The 17,828-nt window shown below is 43.3% G+C and overlaps 1 protein-coding gene across 8 annotated transcripts in view; it reads left to right on the plus strand.

Moving 5' to 3' along the window:
- The window catches only part of PNLDC1 (PARN like ribonuclease domain containing exonuclease 1), a 59,085-nt gene that overhangs the window by 1,868 nt on the left and 39,389 nt on the right, over nucleotides 1-17,828 (plus strand). For 6 of the 8 annotated variants that reach the window (XR_008315858.1, XR_008315859.1, XM_053294566.1 and 3 more), the window contains exons 2-17: nucleotides 66-123; nucleotides 378-451; nucleotides 1,307-1,340; nucleotides 1,465-1,588; nucleotides 2,281-2,369; nucleotides 3,189-3,289; nucleotides 3,575-3,654; nucleotides 5,520-5,657; nucleotides 5,782-5,851; nucleotides 6,147-6,232; nucleotides 7,605-7,660; nucleotides 8,310-8,374; nucleotides 10,064-10,117; nucleotides 13,458-13,500; nucleotides 15,567-15,666; nucleotides 16,871-17,046. Coding sequence is in view for 6 of the 8 variants with exons in the window: in XM_053294566.1 (XP_053150541.1) it covers nucleotides 66-123; nucleotides 378-451; nucleotides 1,307-1,340; nucleotides 1,465-1,588; nucleotides 2,281-2,369; nucleotides 3,189-3,289; nucleotides 3,575-3,654; nucleotides 5,520-5,657; nucleotides 5,782-5,851; nucleotides 6,147-6,232; nucleotides 7,605-7,660; nucleotides 8,310-8,374; nucleotides 10,064-10,117; nucleotides 13,458-13,500; nucleotides 15,567-15,666; nucleotides 16,871-17,046 (1,348 nt within the window). In the remaining 2 variants the exon portion in view is untranslated. Of the gene's footprint in view, nucleotides 1-65; nucleotides 124-377; nucleotides 452-1,306; nucleotides 1,341-1,464; nucleotides 1,589-2,280; nucleotides 2,370-3,188; nucleotides 3,290-3,574; nucleotides 3,655-5,519; nucleotides 5,658-5,781; nucleotides 5,852-6,146; nucleotides 6,233-7,604; nucleotides 7,661-8,309; nucleotides 8,375-10,063; nucleotides 10,118-13,457; nucleotides 13,501-15,566; nucleotides 15,667-16,870; nucleotides 17,047-17,193; nucleotides 17,281-17,828 lie in introns of all 8 variants that reach the window. The other 2 variants (XM_053294614.1, XM_053294580.1) reach the window with 2 other exon arrangements.

Consider the following 17,828-nt stretch of genomic DNA (forward strand, 5'->3'; position numbering starts at 1 on the left):
CGGCTATAGAGCGGTATATAAATGTAAGTGCTATTGCTATTGTGTCCATTCTTTGTGTATTGCAGGCCTAGATATGGAATTTACAGGTCTGCATTCTATCTCTCCACCAACAGGACAGCCCAGGTAAGTTTGTCTAAGCACACAGAATAGCTGTCGATTTTAAACTAGTGCTTTGTGTGGGCCGCCCCTTCACTGCTAGGCCCTGCCCCTGAGTGCACAGACTGCACCCTCTACTGCGGGGCTTTGCCAATGGGTGCATAAGCTTCTCAGAGGAGCGTCCCGTGTTGCAGGTTGGAGTTTGAAGTGGGTCCCAGCTTAATAACCAAATACGTTGTCAGATGATAAGGAGTACTTTACGGTTTTTAATTTTCCTCCAGCCTCTTTGACTCCCCTGCCGAGTGGTATCGGAAAGCCAAGCAGAGTGTCCAACAGTTTACAGTGAGTCAGTTTGGTGAGTTTTCTTAGTTTCTGTTATGGGGAAAACTGAAATTCTGAGGCATACTTGGAGTCTTGCAGAACAGATGAAAATGGGAGGGGTAGATGGACAGCGGGATGGGGATGGGAGGAGCTGCCACTGCCTTCTCCCACATTTCAGTAAGAGATATAAAGGTCTGTTTTCAGGTTGCAAAGTGGCAACTAAAACAAGCAACATAAGTTGCTATGTGGTGCCCCAATAGTGGCACTCCTCTTGAATCCCCCTTCTTCCTAAAGTTGGGAGGGTGGGTATGTGTCTGTGTCTAGTTTAGTATTGTTTGTTCTCCCCCTCAAACAGTATAGCACAAGCATCCATGATTGTGCCAGGGGTGGGGAAGAAGTGGTCGACACAAATACAGCTCTCGCTCTCTTCTTCACCCCACCCCACCCCCATTGCATGATGATAGGGTAGAGTTTTAAAGAGAGTTATAATATGCTGATCTATGACTGTAATAAAGATTGATGATGAAGAAGAAGAAGAAGAGTGTTATACTAAGGGATCCACACACACCCTACAATTATCTAGGAAGGTGTGCTAAGCAGCATGCATTAAAATTATGGAGGAGGAACATTAGTCCCTCTTGAACAGCTTCTACAGAAAATGTGATATTTTGCCTAGATTTATGACTGCCAGTGTTTGGTGCCATTATTAAGTTGGCTTTAGCTTTCATCGGAAAGGTTGCTGTTGTCAATCAAGTAAATGGACAGATGTGATCTCTTTCATAGTAGGCATAGAATAGCTAGATAATAATGGGGTGCAAGGGATGGAGAAGTGCTCATGATAAAGAGTACCACTTGTGTATGTTTGACTGACTGCTATATTTTATTTCAGGGTTATCTGTGTTTTCCAGTGAAAACTCAAACAAGTAAGTAAACTATTTACATGGCAGTCATTGAACATAGTGCAGATGACATGCAGTATCAAGTTGTCTGCTGTGAGACTCCTCTTTCACAAATAGATGGCCCTAGTTGTTCTATGTTTTCTGGCAGGTATATGTCACATTCGTATAACTTTTTCCTCTTCCCTGCAACCTTCGGCGGAATGGATTCTGAGTTCTCTTTCCAAGCATCTAGCATTCAGTTCCTGACTCATTATGGTTTTGACTACAACAAGGTATGTTTTCTCTTACAAGTTGTACACAAGATTTTCAGAGGATTCTTTTTTTTTAGGGTTGTACTATACAAGCATCTAAAGATGCAGGTAAACACTTTCTGTTTATTGTGGAAAACGCTTGTGTGTCTTTCACGTAAAATGTGACACCACCATAAACCTGGGACATGGAGGATCCACCTGCATTTATACAGGCTTTCTGATGTCCACCTAATAGGCATGCGTTATCTGACTGTTGGTGACTCTTCACATCTGGCAAAAAAAATTTACACCCACTTGTCAGTTTAACTGGGTTTCTTCATGAACTCAGTCTATTTCTTGCTTTATTGTCCTTTTTTAAAAAAAAATTGCAGTTGATTGGTCCTCTTCATTTCCACCAAGTGATTAAATTTTCAGGCTGCTAAAGAGAGGCAGTTACTTCAAAATAAGACTTATATACTGAACAACATATCTTGGATAGGTGAACAGCAGTGATGGATATCTTAAAAGGGTGGAGGTGGAGCAAGTGATCTTGCACCCAAGTCTTTTTTAAGCACTTTAGTTTATTTAATACTGATATTATATGTATAGGATAAATGGTAGTGTGGCCTAACAGAGAAGATGAAAAGTGAGGAGACGAGCTCCTGTATGTGTTAGCCCTATGCCATACCTCCTACCACACAAAACCTATGGTGTGTAACGTTATCCTTCTTTAGTTTCTTAAGGATGGGGTCCCATACCTGAATGAAACACAGGAGAAGAAACTTCAGCAACATATTCTGTCTGGTAACTGGAATGCCCATAGGTAAGGGTGCATCCATGCTACTATTTCTGCTTTGGCATCAGAGGTTTTTTGTGGGAAAACTGGAAATCTTGGACTTCACATCCCTTCGGCTAGGTTTCTGAGCATTCCTGTGTGGTCAGGTACCCTCTAGCATAACTTGCTTCGTTATTGCTTAGCCTCGCTTGCATGTCCTCTTTGCTTAAGAGTAGACTGTCATTTCTGATTGTTAGTAGTTCCCATTCTTCTCCTGATCGTAGCTCCCGCCTTCTTGATCCTGCCTCTGCCCATTTGCATCTGTCATTTTCTCCCTTCCTCCCTTTCTGTACCAGCTCGTAGCTTTCTCTTTGCCCTTCAAAACACAGCCTCAATCTTCTTCTGGCACCATCTTCCATGCTTTGCTCCTCCCTAGTCAGCTTTGCTCCTGCCTCGCCTCCCCTACCCCACTGCCACTTGTCATAACTGCTGCCAGAGAAGGAACTGAAGAATTTCCCCCAATTACAATATACTTGATCATTTGCAATCCCTTCTGTCGAGGATAGTTATTGTTCTACTCATGAGGCCAGCAAAGTATGAATGTCAGAAGGGAGCCCCATGGAGAGATTTGACAGGCAGCATGCCAGGGGCTTCCATTTGTGGCCAAAGGGCTTGCAGCAGCACTTGTGTGTCATGCCAACTTCCAGGGTCTTGAAGATCCCAGGCCAGTTGCCATAAGAGAAAACAGTATGAGAATATCCTTTGCAAACCTTTTCTCTTTCTGTAAAGAGAAGCAGAGGATCCTGGGGAGGCTGGGCTCAGCTTGGAGCACTGTTTCATACAGTCTTCTTATTGTTCTCACTCTAGTAGTATCGACAGGGACAAGCTGAAAAAGGTGATTGATGAAGTAACGTTCTGGGTGTCCTTTGCAGAAGAGGAAGATTCAATGGTTTTGCATGATATACATGGTAGGAAGTATGATTTTGGTTGTCCTTTCACTTCATGTTCCATAGTTAGTTGACTAAATTCTGCTGCTTCCCCAGTTCTCTGGCTCCTCTCTCACCCCTGCCTAAGTAACATTTGTTTCTGTGTACCTTTTTGCTTCCACTGTTTGGAAATATGGGACCACTTGCATCAGTGCAATGAACTGCTCCCTGAAATATTGTACAGCTTTTTCAGTTTAGTCATCCCTATACTTTTACAGTGTAACTATCTAATATACAGCTCCTTTGTTTTGCTGTTTCTTCTTATAGGCTTCCAGATGTTGGAAGTACAGCTGGTTCTAAGACAAGCTCTCCAAGACATTTGGACAGTCCCTTTGGGAGTTAAAGAAGTAAGTTGAATATTGTGGTATCTAGAGTTGGAACAAATGTCTTGATGTCTTCCCAAGTACACTAACATTTTGTCCATTCCAGTGTACAGGTTTCCATATTTGGGTCCTTGGGAATTCTGCTAAACCTTTGGCAGGAATGTATGAAATAGACTTGATTAGCATTTCCCTCGAGGGTATAGCTTTCTAAGTGAAAGGCATTCAGACCACTGAAGGCAAAATGAAACTGGCTTTGCTGCATCTTTTTTAAAAACCCAAACAGTTTTATGCAGCCTTGCATATAAGTCCACAGAAGTGACCAACTTGCTTCCTTGCATGTGCCTGTGTTAGCAATTTGTGGAGTATTAATGGCATCTGGCATCTTCCCATTCACACTTATGTAGTAAATACACACATGCTATGTACATCCAGCATCACTCAACTGTGCTGCTGTTGTGGGGGCATTTCAATACTTGGTCTGTAGGTAGAAAATGCAGTTCACTCTTGGTTCCACTGAGTAAATTTGTTCCTTTTATGATGGTCACGTGGATTGTAGGAATCGCAGGCACTGAATGAATATGTCATATGTTTTTCAAACTATTTTTTGTATTAATGTCTCTTGAATGTTTTGATATCTTGTGTTAGCTTGGGATTGTTTCTTATAAAGGAAAAGCAAGTATAATCTATGCAGTAAGTATCAATGACTTTTGTCAAAAACACACACCATTTTGTGAACTCTTCATCTATCAATTTTCTTTTAGTTATTTGACTCTGTAAAACAACTGCTGGAACACTTCATCCATCCTATTTTTAAAAGCATTGAAGCGAAACAAGCCTGTGCATCCTCATGTACCCACACTTGCACCATTTCCTAAATCTTTTTGTTGTTAGTTCTTGGAGCCTGTTGCCTCCATTCTTCTTCTGTCCTGAAGTGTCTGTCAATTGACAATGTGTTTAAAGGGGGAGGAGGAAGACTGTTTCCTAACCCCCTTCCATTGTATTTGGAGGGTCTGTAACTCAATGGTGGGGCACATGCTTGGCACACAGAAGGTTCCAGGCTCGATACCTGAGAAAGATCCCTCACTGAAACGCTGCAAAACTGCTACCAATCAGTGTAGACAGCACAGAGATACACCAGTAGACTTGGAATAAGGCAGCTCTGGAAGTGCAGAGATGGGGTTTTGTGCTATTGGTGTTGTGTTGTAGCTCTTAGGATACTGTGCAGAAGGGGAAATGTGGTTAGGTCAGGTTTTAAATGATCACTCAGTTTACAGTGAGTAAAAATCCCCTCAAAAGCTTAAAGGAAGTTGAACTTTCTAGACTGCAAATAATTGGCATCTTTTGGCAGACAGGTGAGTAAAGTATGTTTTGAACTTTTTTGCGCAGCTGAATTAGATAATGCTTTGTGTAGCTTGGTCCCTAAGGCCCATGAATTACTTTTTTGGAACTCTTTGATCTCAAGGATTGTATACAAAGGAGCACTGATAAAAACAGGGTTTCTGTTTCCTTCTACACAATCTGTTCTGAGGCTGAACCTTATTAGACTGGAAAATTTCCAGCACTGAACTAAAACCCCATTCTTCCAACTCCCGTCTTGAGAAGAAAGATTTTCAGAGCCACCAAATGGGATGACTTTCATAAAATCTATATCCTTGTAAAATATATTGATCATGGATCCACAACAGAATGCAAGCAATCTGCCTTGCTTGTGTATAATTTTTCCCCAGCAGGTTTTGTCTAAAAGGGAATATAGGACGCCAGCGTGGTCAGACAAGTACTGAGGTTGTGGCTAAATCTTAAGTTGCTTTATACAGTTATATGCTCAGATGCATGGATGGTGCATAAAGCTTCTTCACCCCACACAGAGTTCTATTTTTGATTTGTTTCAGGTAATGGTGAAGAAGATTAACCCACGGAATCGCTGGCTACTAGAGAAAACTTCTTACGATTCTTGCCAAAGAGAGCAAATTCTTCTCTCTGCAAGGGGCTTCACCAACCTCTTCCAGACACTTATTAAAGCAAAGAAGGTAAATGCCATAGGTTGGGCTATTTCTTTTCCTTTTTAACAAAAATTACTTGGAATATAAACTGCAGACAACTGTAAAATGTTGTCTTTAGAAATGTAATTTTCTAATGTGTCTTTCTCTCTAGCTGCTGGTAGGCCACAATATGCTGATGGATCTTCTACATCTACATGACAAATTTTACAAACCTCTTCCTGGTAATGCCATGTCCAGAACTAGTCACAAGGTCTGTTCTTTCCATCCCCAATTCTTTCTTGTTCTTCCGTTACAATTGGAGTTCTCAGCACAAATGCTGAGTGGTGATCACTCCATTTTCAAAGGAACAAACTGAAAAAACTGGTGTGGTAATGAGTAACTGTCCTACTCCTTATATCTGCTTGAGGATCTGATAGATATCCAGTTTCTGGTGAGGCTGATGGTAGCAAATTAAAAAGCAAGTGCTATACTTGCACACATACACACACTTGCCTCTTGATCTGTTTATATTTTCAGAAAACTATGAGGAGTTTAAAAAGAACATACACTCTCTCTTTCCTCTCCTCCTGGACACAAAGAACATAGCAAAAGTCACCTGGAAGGTAACTTTCATTATCTACATTGGTGAATGGTGTCCCGCTCTCATCGTCTCAAGGGGAGCATTCGTAGCTCCATGTTGGAATGCATGCTTTGTATGCATAAGATCCCAGATTCAATCCCCAGCATCAGCAGTTGAAGGTTGCAGGTTGGGGCTAGGAAAGATATTGGCATAAGGTCTTAGAAAGCCATTTTCGATCAGAGTAGAAAATCCAGATGACTAGACCTAGACCCATAGCCTGTAAGGCAGCTTTGTATGTTCAGAAAGTGGGCAAGGAAGTCTGAATCCTTATTCTCCCCATAAAACAGCAGTAAGAATCCCCCTATTTCATTTTGCTTCTGTCATTTATTTATATACTGCCTGTGTGTGTATCCTGAGGCAGTGTATATAATTTAAAATACAACAAATATAAAATGGGATAAAATGATTAAAACAATTTTACAATATAAAACAAGCATTGCAAAATTAATTAAAAGCCTGAGGGTGTGTTGGGGTCTTTTTCAAAACAGCCAGAGATGGAGATGCTTTAAAAAAAAAAAATTATTGCCTCTCTTGTGAGAAATGAACACAAAGCAGTGGTGCTGCTTTGTGGTTTTCAGTTGCCTCCCTCATCGAGTTCAAACTCAATCCAGCGTCTTTCCATATGTAGGCAAAACTTGTTCTGTGAACCTTTGGCCAAGAAGTCATGATAGAGTTGGTTTCTTAACTGTGGGCCTTATTGCCAAGTGTAGAAGGAGTTTGAAGTTAGTGGGTAAGATGCACTATAAGAAGTGACATCTCTTGATTGGCATTCCCAAGCTTGTGTGCCCAGTGCTTCCAGGATAAAACAATAAGCTTAATGACTGGGGGAGATTTGAAATGGCTTAAGCCTGCCATTTTTGTACCATGTTGCTGAATAAATGGAACTTTGCCTTCCATATCTGAGCAAGAAATGAGGACTACGTGCATTAGTCCCCATATCTGGGATCTGCTAAGAATTCTAACAAACCCTTGTTGGGTGAGTATTCCCCTTTCATTCTTCAGCACAATACCCTACTTCACTAGATTCCGGGAGCAGATGATAATACAGGTGAGATGCAGATTCCTCCAACTGGTTTTGACTTGCATTAGAACCCTGGCTCAGGCAAGGCCTTTGGGTTGTTACTTGGTAGTCAAGTGTGCAGTAATCTTGCTTCTTTCTGAGGAGAATATCAGAGAGGCAAGGCCTGAAGTGCAGACCAATGGCACAAGAAGCCCCAGGAGTAGATATGTTGCATAAAAGTGGTTGACACCTTGTGTCTGCCGCTCTCCCTCCCTCCCTCCCTCCCTCCATATAGCCCTTCAGCTTTTTGAGATCCTTAGCACTTGAAAGCTCTTGTTTGTTTGTTTTTAAACAGGAGTTTCAGTTTCCTCAGGCTTCTAATCTTTTGGAGGTTTTTGAAATGTTGTGCAGGTGAGCTATCTGAACTCTCTTGAACCCACTTCTTAAAAACTGCTTTTTGGCTTTCTCTGCCTATCTGAAAAACATAACCCATTTTCCTTGATAGTTTCTCTTTACTCAACATGAAGGCTTCTCAAAGACAAAAGGTGTATGCTTGGAACAGATGGCCGTCTAGATGAGGATAGGTGGCACCCTCTTCAGCTTGACATTTGACAAGAAAACAAAGAGGAGCTAGAAAAATAGGCAAGACCACTGGGCAAGCTGGGGCAGCCTCCCTCAGGTGGCACATGTCAGGGTAGCATTAAAGGGCAGCAAGTAAAAGACTCCTTAGCACTTTACCACCATCGTTCTATCTCAAGTGTAGGAACTGGAGGTGTAACAGAAATGCTTTAAAGTTTGTGCTAGCACTCAAGGAGAAGAAGAAAAATGTCTGTAGACCTGCACTGAATTGGTCTGCATAGTAGCTAGGTTACAACACATCGGTGACCATAATGTTTTGTTTCTCTAATACAAAATTGTTTGCTGCCTCTGGTTTAAAAAAATAGACAGCCCAGCCCCTTCTGGCTTTGTATTTCAGTAGAGAGGCAAACAAGGTGACTTAATGATATTGTCTTGGATAAGAATGAACTGAAATCTTACAGCCAAATACCTCTTTTAACAGTGACCTGAATCCCACAAACTCATCTTCTCCAGAGATTTGTCATGCAAGTGACTGCCTCAGATATGGTATGTCTGTTTATAGTGGTAAACGCTTTTGGCATGTGGCTGCAGCCTGGGACATCACAGCTCTATAGTCTTATTCTATTTGGAGTCCTAGGAACAAAGTGTAGCTGAAGCTTTTAACAAGAGGGCTAGAAATGGAAATAAAAGAATCTGAATATAAGCTTCACCAGGTGTGCGTTGTCATTTGCTTCACTACAGGAAACACCCACACAAAGCTTTTGAAAGGGGCTGGATACACTTCTTAAACCTGCAGTATACGTAGGCTGTGTTAGAAGAGAATTCTACAGCGTTGACTTTTATGCCCGCAGTAACCCTTTTGGCCACTAGAGGCATGAGGAGTTATGTTAGTAGTCTCTAAAGTCAGCTGGAGTCTTTTAGAATTGTTCATTTGTTGAAGATTAGTGCCTGTTGGGTGTGGTGTTCTATGTCTCTCTTTCAGTATGTGATATTTTAGTTGCTTAGTAAATCTTTATTTTTTTTTTTTAACTTAACCTAGTCTCCAGATAATCTCTTGAGCTAAACTTCTTTACCACCAAGGCATACTCTGCTGTGTGAGGATTTTAATGTTTCTCCTGACACCCTTCAACAGGCTAAGTGCTTAGGAACATAGGAAACTGCCATATCCTGAGTCAGACCATTGGTCTATCTAGCTCAGTATTGTCTTACAGACTGGCAGCGGCTTCTCTAAGGTTGCAGGCAGGAATCTCTCTCAGCCCTATCTTGGAGAAGCCAGGGAGGGAACTTGAAACCTTCTGTTCTTCCCAGAGTGGCTTCATCCCCTTTGGGGCATATCTTGCAGTGCTCACACATCAAGTCTCCCATTCATATGCAACCAGGGCAAACCCTGCTTAGCTATGGGGACAAGTCATGCTTGCTACCACAAGACCAGCTCTGCTTGTATTGCAGTTGTCCTCTGCCTGCTTTCAGCACCCCACTATGGAATCATGATATCTGCTTTGACAGTCTGCAAGGCCAGATTGGTAGTGCTGACATAGGGATCCTCCCAGTTAGGATGGGGAAGATACTTGTGTTTTGTTTTAAAGGAGTTTCCCTTCTAGTACTGAAGGGTCCAATTAGCTGTGCAGGAGGCTGCAAGGTTAATGTTCTCAGGCTCTGGAACCTAATACTATGACCTGATGACATTGGCTAAAGTGGTGCAAGAATTTCTCACCATTGCCACCTCCTGACAAGGAATTCCTGAAAGTCAAGGGACTCTGAGTAATGGCATGGGCTATGGGTGGATGCGAGCAGGATGGAGAGAGACCCTGGAAACTGAGCAGACACACTTACAGCAAGCGGAACCTCTGGCTTTCAGAGTCTCCACATTCCGAAGGGTCACTCAGTCCTCAGGAATAGCTTTGCCTGAAGTAGCAGCAGAGGTGAAAACTGCTTGCACTAGCACTGCTCTGAATGCTTGGCAATCTCATTAAGTCATGTTATTCGGTCCCAGAGCCTGGGATCACATTCACTGGGTGGCCTTCTGCGCTCTTGATTTGACGTTTCTTCTCACTTGCACTAGCACGCCCTGGATGCTGGCCATTGCTTTACATCCATGTAGATTGGAGTGTCCTATGTAGTCTTAGGGGTGGGTAGGAATTACAGTGTAAGGTTCTGCAGACTTCTGATGTGGTTGTTTGATAGAAAATAGTTTTCATGACTTTTGCCTTTTCTGTTTTGTTGCAAAACCTTCAGCTGAAAACAAGTGTCCCCATGAGGCAGCCTATGATGCATTTCTCTGCGGATCAGGTATTGGTGTAATTCCTAGAGTCCAAAATACTCCTTTCCATAGTCATTCTGCTGATTTAACATGTGAGATCTGTAACCCTCTTGCTGTTTACTGACAAATTTGCTCTCCTGTTTAGAGTACCTACCTGTAACGTTTTCTGAGTTCTTGCATTTCATAACAGTGAAAAGACTCTGCTAGATGCTTTCAGAACAAAACTTCATGTACTTCCAGTTTGAGATATGTGTTGTCTGTGATCCAGTGGTCCTCTCCCAGTCTCTTCTGGAAACACAGGCAAAGGAGAGAGGCTTCGTGTGCAGTTCTGCCTTTTCTGAGAGTAATACTACAGGGTTTCACAGTAGATCCTGACCTTTTATTAGCACATGAGTATTACTGCATATGTGTAGAACATTGTCTTTAATCATAGCGGGCAGTGTCCAGACTAGTGCTCTGCCAGCCAAGAGCTCCTTCCTGAAGGCCCATTTTAAAAAATCCGCCTCCCCCCAGCCATGTCTCATCTCGCCTTATTGCTGAGAATCCCTCAACACACAGGATGCTTGAGGCTGCAGCAGGGAAAACAGTGAGGATGCCGCTCTAGATGCTACTCCCATGTGACAGATACACCAAGTCCTGTTGTGCATGTTTTGAGACTACCTGAGGCTATTCAGGTGTGCGTGCAAAATGGGGCTAAGGAAGCCCATCCCGGTTTGGCATGCATATGTGAACCGCCAGGACCGATTACTGCGGCAAACCCAGTTCCCAAGTCTCCCTTTAAAACGAGGTTAGGAGAGTGAGCACGCTCCTAACCCCGTTTTCCAGTTGTGTGTCAGCCGTGGTTGCTTGCAGCCGCGGCTAAGAGACTGCGTAGAGCTCGGGGAGGGGGTATCCCCATAATGCACTGCGCACTCGCGTGGTGCATTATGGGCACTCCGGGGGCCGGGACGACACATCCCAGCCTTCCCCGCTGCCTGGCCCAGTGGGGAATCATCTGGGAGCACACCCAGCAACAGCGGGTCGATTGTCTGCAGGGAAGGTAGGTTTCCCACACCTTCCCTGCAGCTGGCCTTCAAGCCTTTCTCATTGTTCGTGAGAAAGGGCTCCATATCTGAGAAGTGGTTTGGTAGTTTCATTTCCTGAAACTGAATTAAGGCCTCATGATTCTCTTTTAAGGCTTTGTAGGACAGGCCTCTTAGTCTGTTCTTTGCATGAACCTCAAGCATATTTTCAGGAGACACCGTGGGCTTCAGGGTAGGGGTGATTTTCATTCATCTCCCCCTTCCTCTGAAATGCCAGCACAGAGTTGTTAATCTGGTTGTTAGCCATTGATAAGTTTATTTAGAAGGGTTTTTAAAATCATAGATTGTTTTGGATGGGCAATGTTGTTGTTTAGATTTTCTTGATCCAATCTCATTCCTCTCCTTGAGTATCCAGCAAAATAGAAGGGAAACTGTTAGGGCATTTTCACAATTATTTTTGGAGTCTCTTTGAGCCAAATACAAATTATATAAAATAAGTAGTTTATCCTTATAGTTTTTGTTTACTTTGGGGGAAAGAACTGCTCTGTGGAGGTGGGTGGAGATTGGGTTTGACATCCAGCATGAACGGAAGGTTTTAAAAATTCTTTCCACCAATACCACAATCCCAACATGCTTCCACCCCTCCACAGCTGCCATTTGTGTTGGTAGGGAACATAAATAGTGCTGGTGGGGATGCTATTTATGTAATTGTGGTGAGTGTAGAATGTTTTTTGGTTTCTTTTAAACCTCTATTTGTGTCATGAGTGCAGTCCGGATTCCTCTTTCTATCTCCTCCCCACCCAGGGGCTTAGCTTCCATTGGATGGAAGGCGGGTGTGTGTGTGTGTGACTGCACCTGGCCCCACAGGGTTTGAGAGGCCCCCAAGGGCATTCCCCCCCCCCCCCCGCCGCCTTGTCCACGAGTTGCCCTCTCTTATTCTCCTTACTTGCTGCTGCTGGGAAAGCTGAGCAGCCTCCAAGCACCTGCTTGGATTCCGCCCACCCACAGCTGCACATTCAGGGCATGCGTGATTTCATTTTGCTCGCCCAAGGAGAGAGCAGAAGGCGCGAGGCTGAGAGGGACAGTTCGCTGCGTGCACGAGACTAGCGAGGATGGACGGAGCATAGCGGAAGACTCCCCTCGTTGTATCCCTCCCTGGCCAGGGGGCTGGTGGGCAGCTCAGGGCCAATGCTCAGCTCACCGGCCATCGCACGGTGGGGTGGAGAGAGGCTCCTCTCCCGGCAGAGGTAGGAGAAGGCTTTGCTCGCTCGCCGCCTTCCTCCAGTGTCCAAGCCAGCCAGCCCGAAGAAACTTTCTCTCCTCCTCCTCACTGCAGCCCAGCCGCAGGAGAGGAACGCTCTGTGGCAGTGATGGCTTCTCTCCTCTACTGCTGCAGTGCAAAACAGTCAGCTGCCAAGCTCCTCTCCCGCTTGCCAGAAATCTGCTGGCAAAACCAGGGAGAAAAGGCAAAAGCGGGGGTTGAAATCTGCAAAGCTGCCTCTCTTCTTCCCCCCTCCCCCCCCCAGCAGAAAAAACAGCAATCGCTTGCTGGCTTGTGTTTTGTCAGTCTAGGCCCAGACTGGAGTTCCTGGGGTAGCTGGGGGCAGAGCCACACTGCTTATTATTATTCACTCAATTTCTATACTTGAAAGAGGGTTACAGCTCCCAGCCAGTCAGCTGACTAGCAGCTGGAGAACAAGTCCCTACAGCACCCCGTGAGCATGGCTGGTCTCTTATGTTTTTATCTTCCCAGTGTCTTTCCGTGTCCATGGCTTTGCTGTTTGCACTGCATTGCCCTGCTCCCCTCCATTTAGGGTGGTTTGTTCTCTTTTCTTCTTCTCTTCGACCCACCCACCCACCCCGCAGTCCAAATATATTAAAGGAATCACTTGACTACAAAAAGAAAGGGACCGTTAAGGTGATCAGATGCAACTTGGTCTTGCATTGGTTCTGCTGTTGTTTATACCTTGTAACTATAGTTGGGATATGTGCAGTTATTAAAGTTCTTCATTGATACCGTTGTAGTATTTGGTTCTGCCGTTACTTACACCTTGTAACGGTAGACTCCTGTCCTCTGTTAATCTGCAACACTGTATTACACATGTCCTTAATGTTCTTCTGCAGCAAAGACATGGGGCCAGGAGAAGGAGAGGAAGGCAGCAAAGGGCCCATTTTAAAATCTCATCCCTGAGCCCTCTCCAAATTTACTATGTCCCTGTCCCCACCCCTGCTGTTTAAAATAAAATAATGCAAAGCCAATCTATTCATTTAATATACTGCATAGTTTGACACTTTTGTCTGTCTGTAATTCTGCTGTAGGCATGACCGTGACATTTTCTTCTTCTAGTTCTTCTGAAAATAGCCCATCTACACTTTTGCAGAATGTCTTGGTAAGTAATGGATTGAAACTTAAATGCGGTGTCTCCTCTTCTTTTTCTTTCTATATTATTATAAAGGTCAAACTAACTTTATTGAAATAATGTTACAAGGTTAGGAAAGCAAAGTCAGAGGTTGTCAGTTCGAATCCCTGCTGGTATGTTTCCCAGTCTATGGGAAACACCTGTATCGGGCAGCAGCAATATAGGAATGCTGAAAGGCATCATCTCATACTGCATGGGAGGAGGCAATGGTAAACCCCTCCTGTATTCTACCAAAGAAAAACCACAGGGCTCTGTGGGTGCCAGGAGTCAAAACCAACTCGACTGCATACTTTACCTTTATGGAAACAGAGCTTAGTATTCACAGACTGGGAACTGTAGCAGCCCCTGTTACCTTACAGGAGGTAACCAGTTGAGACAAGGCTTGGTTGACAGTGTCCAGATCTGCCATCTTAAGGAAGGGTTGCAGCTGATGTGCTAGCCAAAGCTGTGCAAAAGCACCATAGCCTCCCATTTGGTTCTCCAGGAACAAAGCTGTCCAGGAAACCCCCCAGACCTGTTCCTTCAAAGAGGGTGCAACTCAGAGTGTTGATTGTTGGGACCAACCCTTTTTAAAGCTCTGCAAAGTGTGCATATTCTTTGAGTAATGGCAACAGTTTCAATACACACCATAAACACTTCAGAAAGCTGAACTACTAGATCAGGGGTAGGCAATTTTGGCTCACCAGCTGTTGTTGAACTACAACTCCCATCACTCCTTCACAATAAATTGTGGCTGGGGATGATGGGAGTTGTAGTTAAACAGCTGGACACTTTTCACACAGGACTTTTAAAACCCTCTAGCTCACATCTGCTCCAGAATGGAGGGTGTGCATTCACATAGGCAGATTGATCTCGAAGTCCCTGCAAACTTATCAGGGAGCACTTTGCACTGCGCATTAGAGTCTAGCCCAATTTTATATTTGGAGTTTAAAAAATGCACTTTTTGCATCGTTTTTTAGGGAAACTTTGAGTTCGCAGTAAACTTGTGATAAAGCCTGCTGTGTGAAGAACACCAGTGTTTCATGCCCCTGGACTGGATCAACCCATTGCTTTTTACAGGAGTTCCTCACAAACCAAGATTTGATTTTAATGCAAGAAGTCTGCTGCAGATTTAGTCCATTCAGAGCAGAACAAGAGAGGCTTTAACCTATTTGTGTGTTAACAGCATTATGAAACTGCTCAGGATTTTAGGAATCTTGATCTATATGAATGCAAGTTCTTAAAATATTGCATGTTAAAAAAGTGCATGTCAAAATGACATACAGAGATTGAGAATATTGTCCAGAAGTTTTTAAGATACTGTTTCTTTAAAAAATAAAAAATAAATAGAAACTGTAGATGGTACATTGGCATTAGGCCAAGTGATTTGGTTTTTGCTGAGATTCTTAAATGACTTGGCACAACTTGAGCATAGATGTTTAAGGCAGTTCTTAGAGAGCACATCATGCACAAATTGGAAGGACATCACGTTCCCCCAAGATACCTGGACTAAAATGGATAAATAACAGAAACTACAATACTGGCATCTTGATCGCACCTCTAGCTCCTCCTAATTGGGTAAAGGGGCCCCTTCTAAAATGGTGTGTCTTGTATTTTAGCGGGGGTGGGTAGCAATTGTTCCTCTTCAGTCCAGCATAGTGTCCTTTCTAGTAACTGTTGCTTGTGTTTCTTCTTAAATTGTGTGCCTCTTTGGGACAGGGAACCATCCTCTCATTCCTTCTGCTCTGCAAACTGTTTTGAGAACTCTTTTGTTGGAAAGCAGTCTATAAATGACTGTTCAATCATAACTGACAGAAGGAAGATAAACCAATGAAAATGTTAATAGGTGGACATACTTTCTGACATACTAGACTGTTTTGTATGATGGTGTTCTGACTTCCAGTTGCATCTTGTCTTGTTTTCTAAATAAAAAAATTGAAATAAATCTTACTCAGAGGCAAGTAGCAGGTATTCGAAGCCTGCTTTCCCAACAAGACTGGGTTGTGTGTGTTACTACATCCTTCCCCACACAACACTTTTTTCTCCCCTTAATATAGTGATCCAGCAAGAAGTTCCCCTTCTTTTGCTCAGTATCTTGATGTATTGGCTGCGTATGTGAACCAGGTGAACCTTATCCGAGCTGGTATTCAAAAAATTGTGAGTATGAGAAATAAAACAATTAGCTCATACAGGACTACAGTTGTACAGATCAGCTATGTGGCTTGTCCCCTAATTTCATGAGGGCAGGGTCAGATCCCAAAGGAGAAAGGGTGGGAAACGGCAGCTGTCTGAGTGTTTTCATCTTGGAGGTGGGATAATTTGTAGGGCTGGGGATTGGAACGGATGTTTGAGGATGATAGCTAAGACAAAACATGGCACTTAAGGATGGACCCTCTTCACACCACCAGATGGGCATCTGCCACCTTCCTTGTCTTTTAGTAACGGGTATATCCAAAGATCGGTATCTACTGCAGACATCTTTCTTTTTTTAGTCTTCCCTGTCAAATCCACATGCCTCTTGCACTAAAAAAATGTTCCTCAAGCAGATGCAGTTGTAAAATAAGGATTTTTGTGTGGTGTACTCATTGTGCAAATGATCAATATTTAGACTCAGACAGCATAGGCATTTACTTTCTATGACACGGAGAAGCACGGTCTGGTTAGCAGAAGCTTTCAGAAGCACTGTTCTGCAGTTAAGCACTGTTAAATTTCTAATTTTACACTCTACCAATGTGTAAAGACACTAAGCAAGACCACTTGTGGAAGATTTAACAGTGCTTATCAGCAGAACAGTGCTTATAAAAACTTCTGCTAACCAGACTGTTCTTCTCTGTTTCATAGAAAGTAAATGCCTATGCTGTCCGAGTATAAATATTCAACATTTGCACAATAAATGTTACATTATTACATCATACATTACATTATTTATGTAATGCTTGACCTCAAAAGCCACACACTTTTGCTCTTGGTTCATTGTTGTAGATGGGCAAGCAGACTTTAATTCATTGTGTCTGATATGGATTTGGTTTTATGGATTCAGTTATGAGAGACATTATCAGTTTCTGGTCATGGATTCAGTTTCGGGAGACTCAATGTAGACTCTGAATACGTGTATATTTAGGTAGTGTTTTAAATCTGGTTGTTTCAGGTGTTCTTAATAGCACTGAATTGGGTGTTGGTGGGGAACATTTATTTTTTTAATCAGCTCTCATCTACTGTGGGAAATTTTGGGGGTATTTGCATAACCTTGTCACAACATTTTTGTTTTAAGAAAATAGATTCCTTGAGCCCAGTATTGACTTGAGGAACTCCCCACCCCCAGCTCCTTCAGTAAGTAAAAGTTACTCCATTCTTTCCTCAGAACTTTTCTGGCAAGGATGAGCCCACAAGACGTCCGCCACTCCTGATAGCAACTGTACGAGGATGGCCTGGTGTGGATGAACAGCAGATCTACCAGGAGTTAAGAATCTTCTGTAGATTTGATGTGCGACGGCTAGGAATGAACCAGTTTCTCTTGGTCTCCAATAAATTTAAAGAGTATGTGATCAAAATCCTAATTCTTCTCCTCACCAACCACCTTTTGTACTGTTAATTCTCTCTGAAATTCTTCAACCAAAGATGAACAATTATACCTGTATTTATTCTACCTTTTCCTTCTCTCTCTCTCCTCTTTTTTTAAACTAGATGTCTAGTGATTGGCTACATGGTAAAGCTGACCTTCCTATGCTCCCTCCATGCTTCTATGTATTAAATGTCAGCTTCCTATCCTTGGTAATGATTACAGACTCCTTATGAGGAAGTAAATACTAGAGGTGTACACAGAATCGGTTTTGCCTGTTCAGTTTGCATCTAGACTGGATTCAAACCGGCCAGGCTTGGTTTTGGCTCCTGTCGGACTGCTTTTTTCAGTTTGACCACTGAACTGGTTCGAAGTTCTACTGGTAAAGGGGAATCCTTACCAGATTCCCCTTTGCCAGTAAAGGGGTATGGGGGCTTCTCTAAACCTTGGGGAGGAGGGAGGGGGGAGGCATTTAGTACTTACAAGTATTAGGGGCAGCTCCCCACCTCCCCCAGAGTAGCTCAGGCTGCTGCTGGCCCAGATCAGGCCTTTGCGCGCACGTGGAGACCACTTTTATTAGTTCTGCGCATGTGCAGAGGCCATTTGCATAGCAATAGCACTTACATTTATATACTGCTCTATAGCTGGAAGCTCTCTAAGCGGTTTACAATGATTTAGCATATTGCCCCCCTACTCATTTTACCGACCTCGGAAGGATGGAAGGCTGAGTCAACCTTGAGCCCCTGGTCAGGATCGAACT

This window comes from Hemicordylus capensis, chromosome 1 (assembly GCF_027244095.1).
Source record: "Hemicordylus capensis ecotype Gifberg chromosome 1, rHemCap1.1.pri, whole genome shotgun sequence".
Taxonomy (NCBI): domain Eukaryota; kingdom Metazoa; phylum Chordata; class Lepidosauria; order Squamata; family Cordylidae; genus Hemicordylus; species Hemicordylus capensis.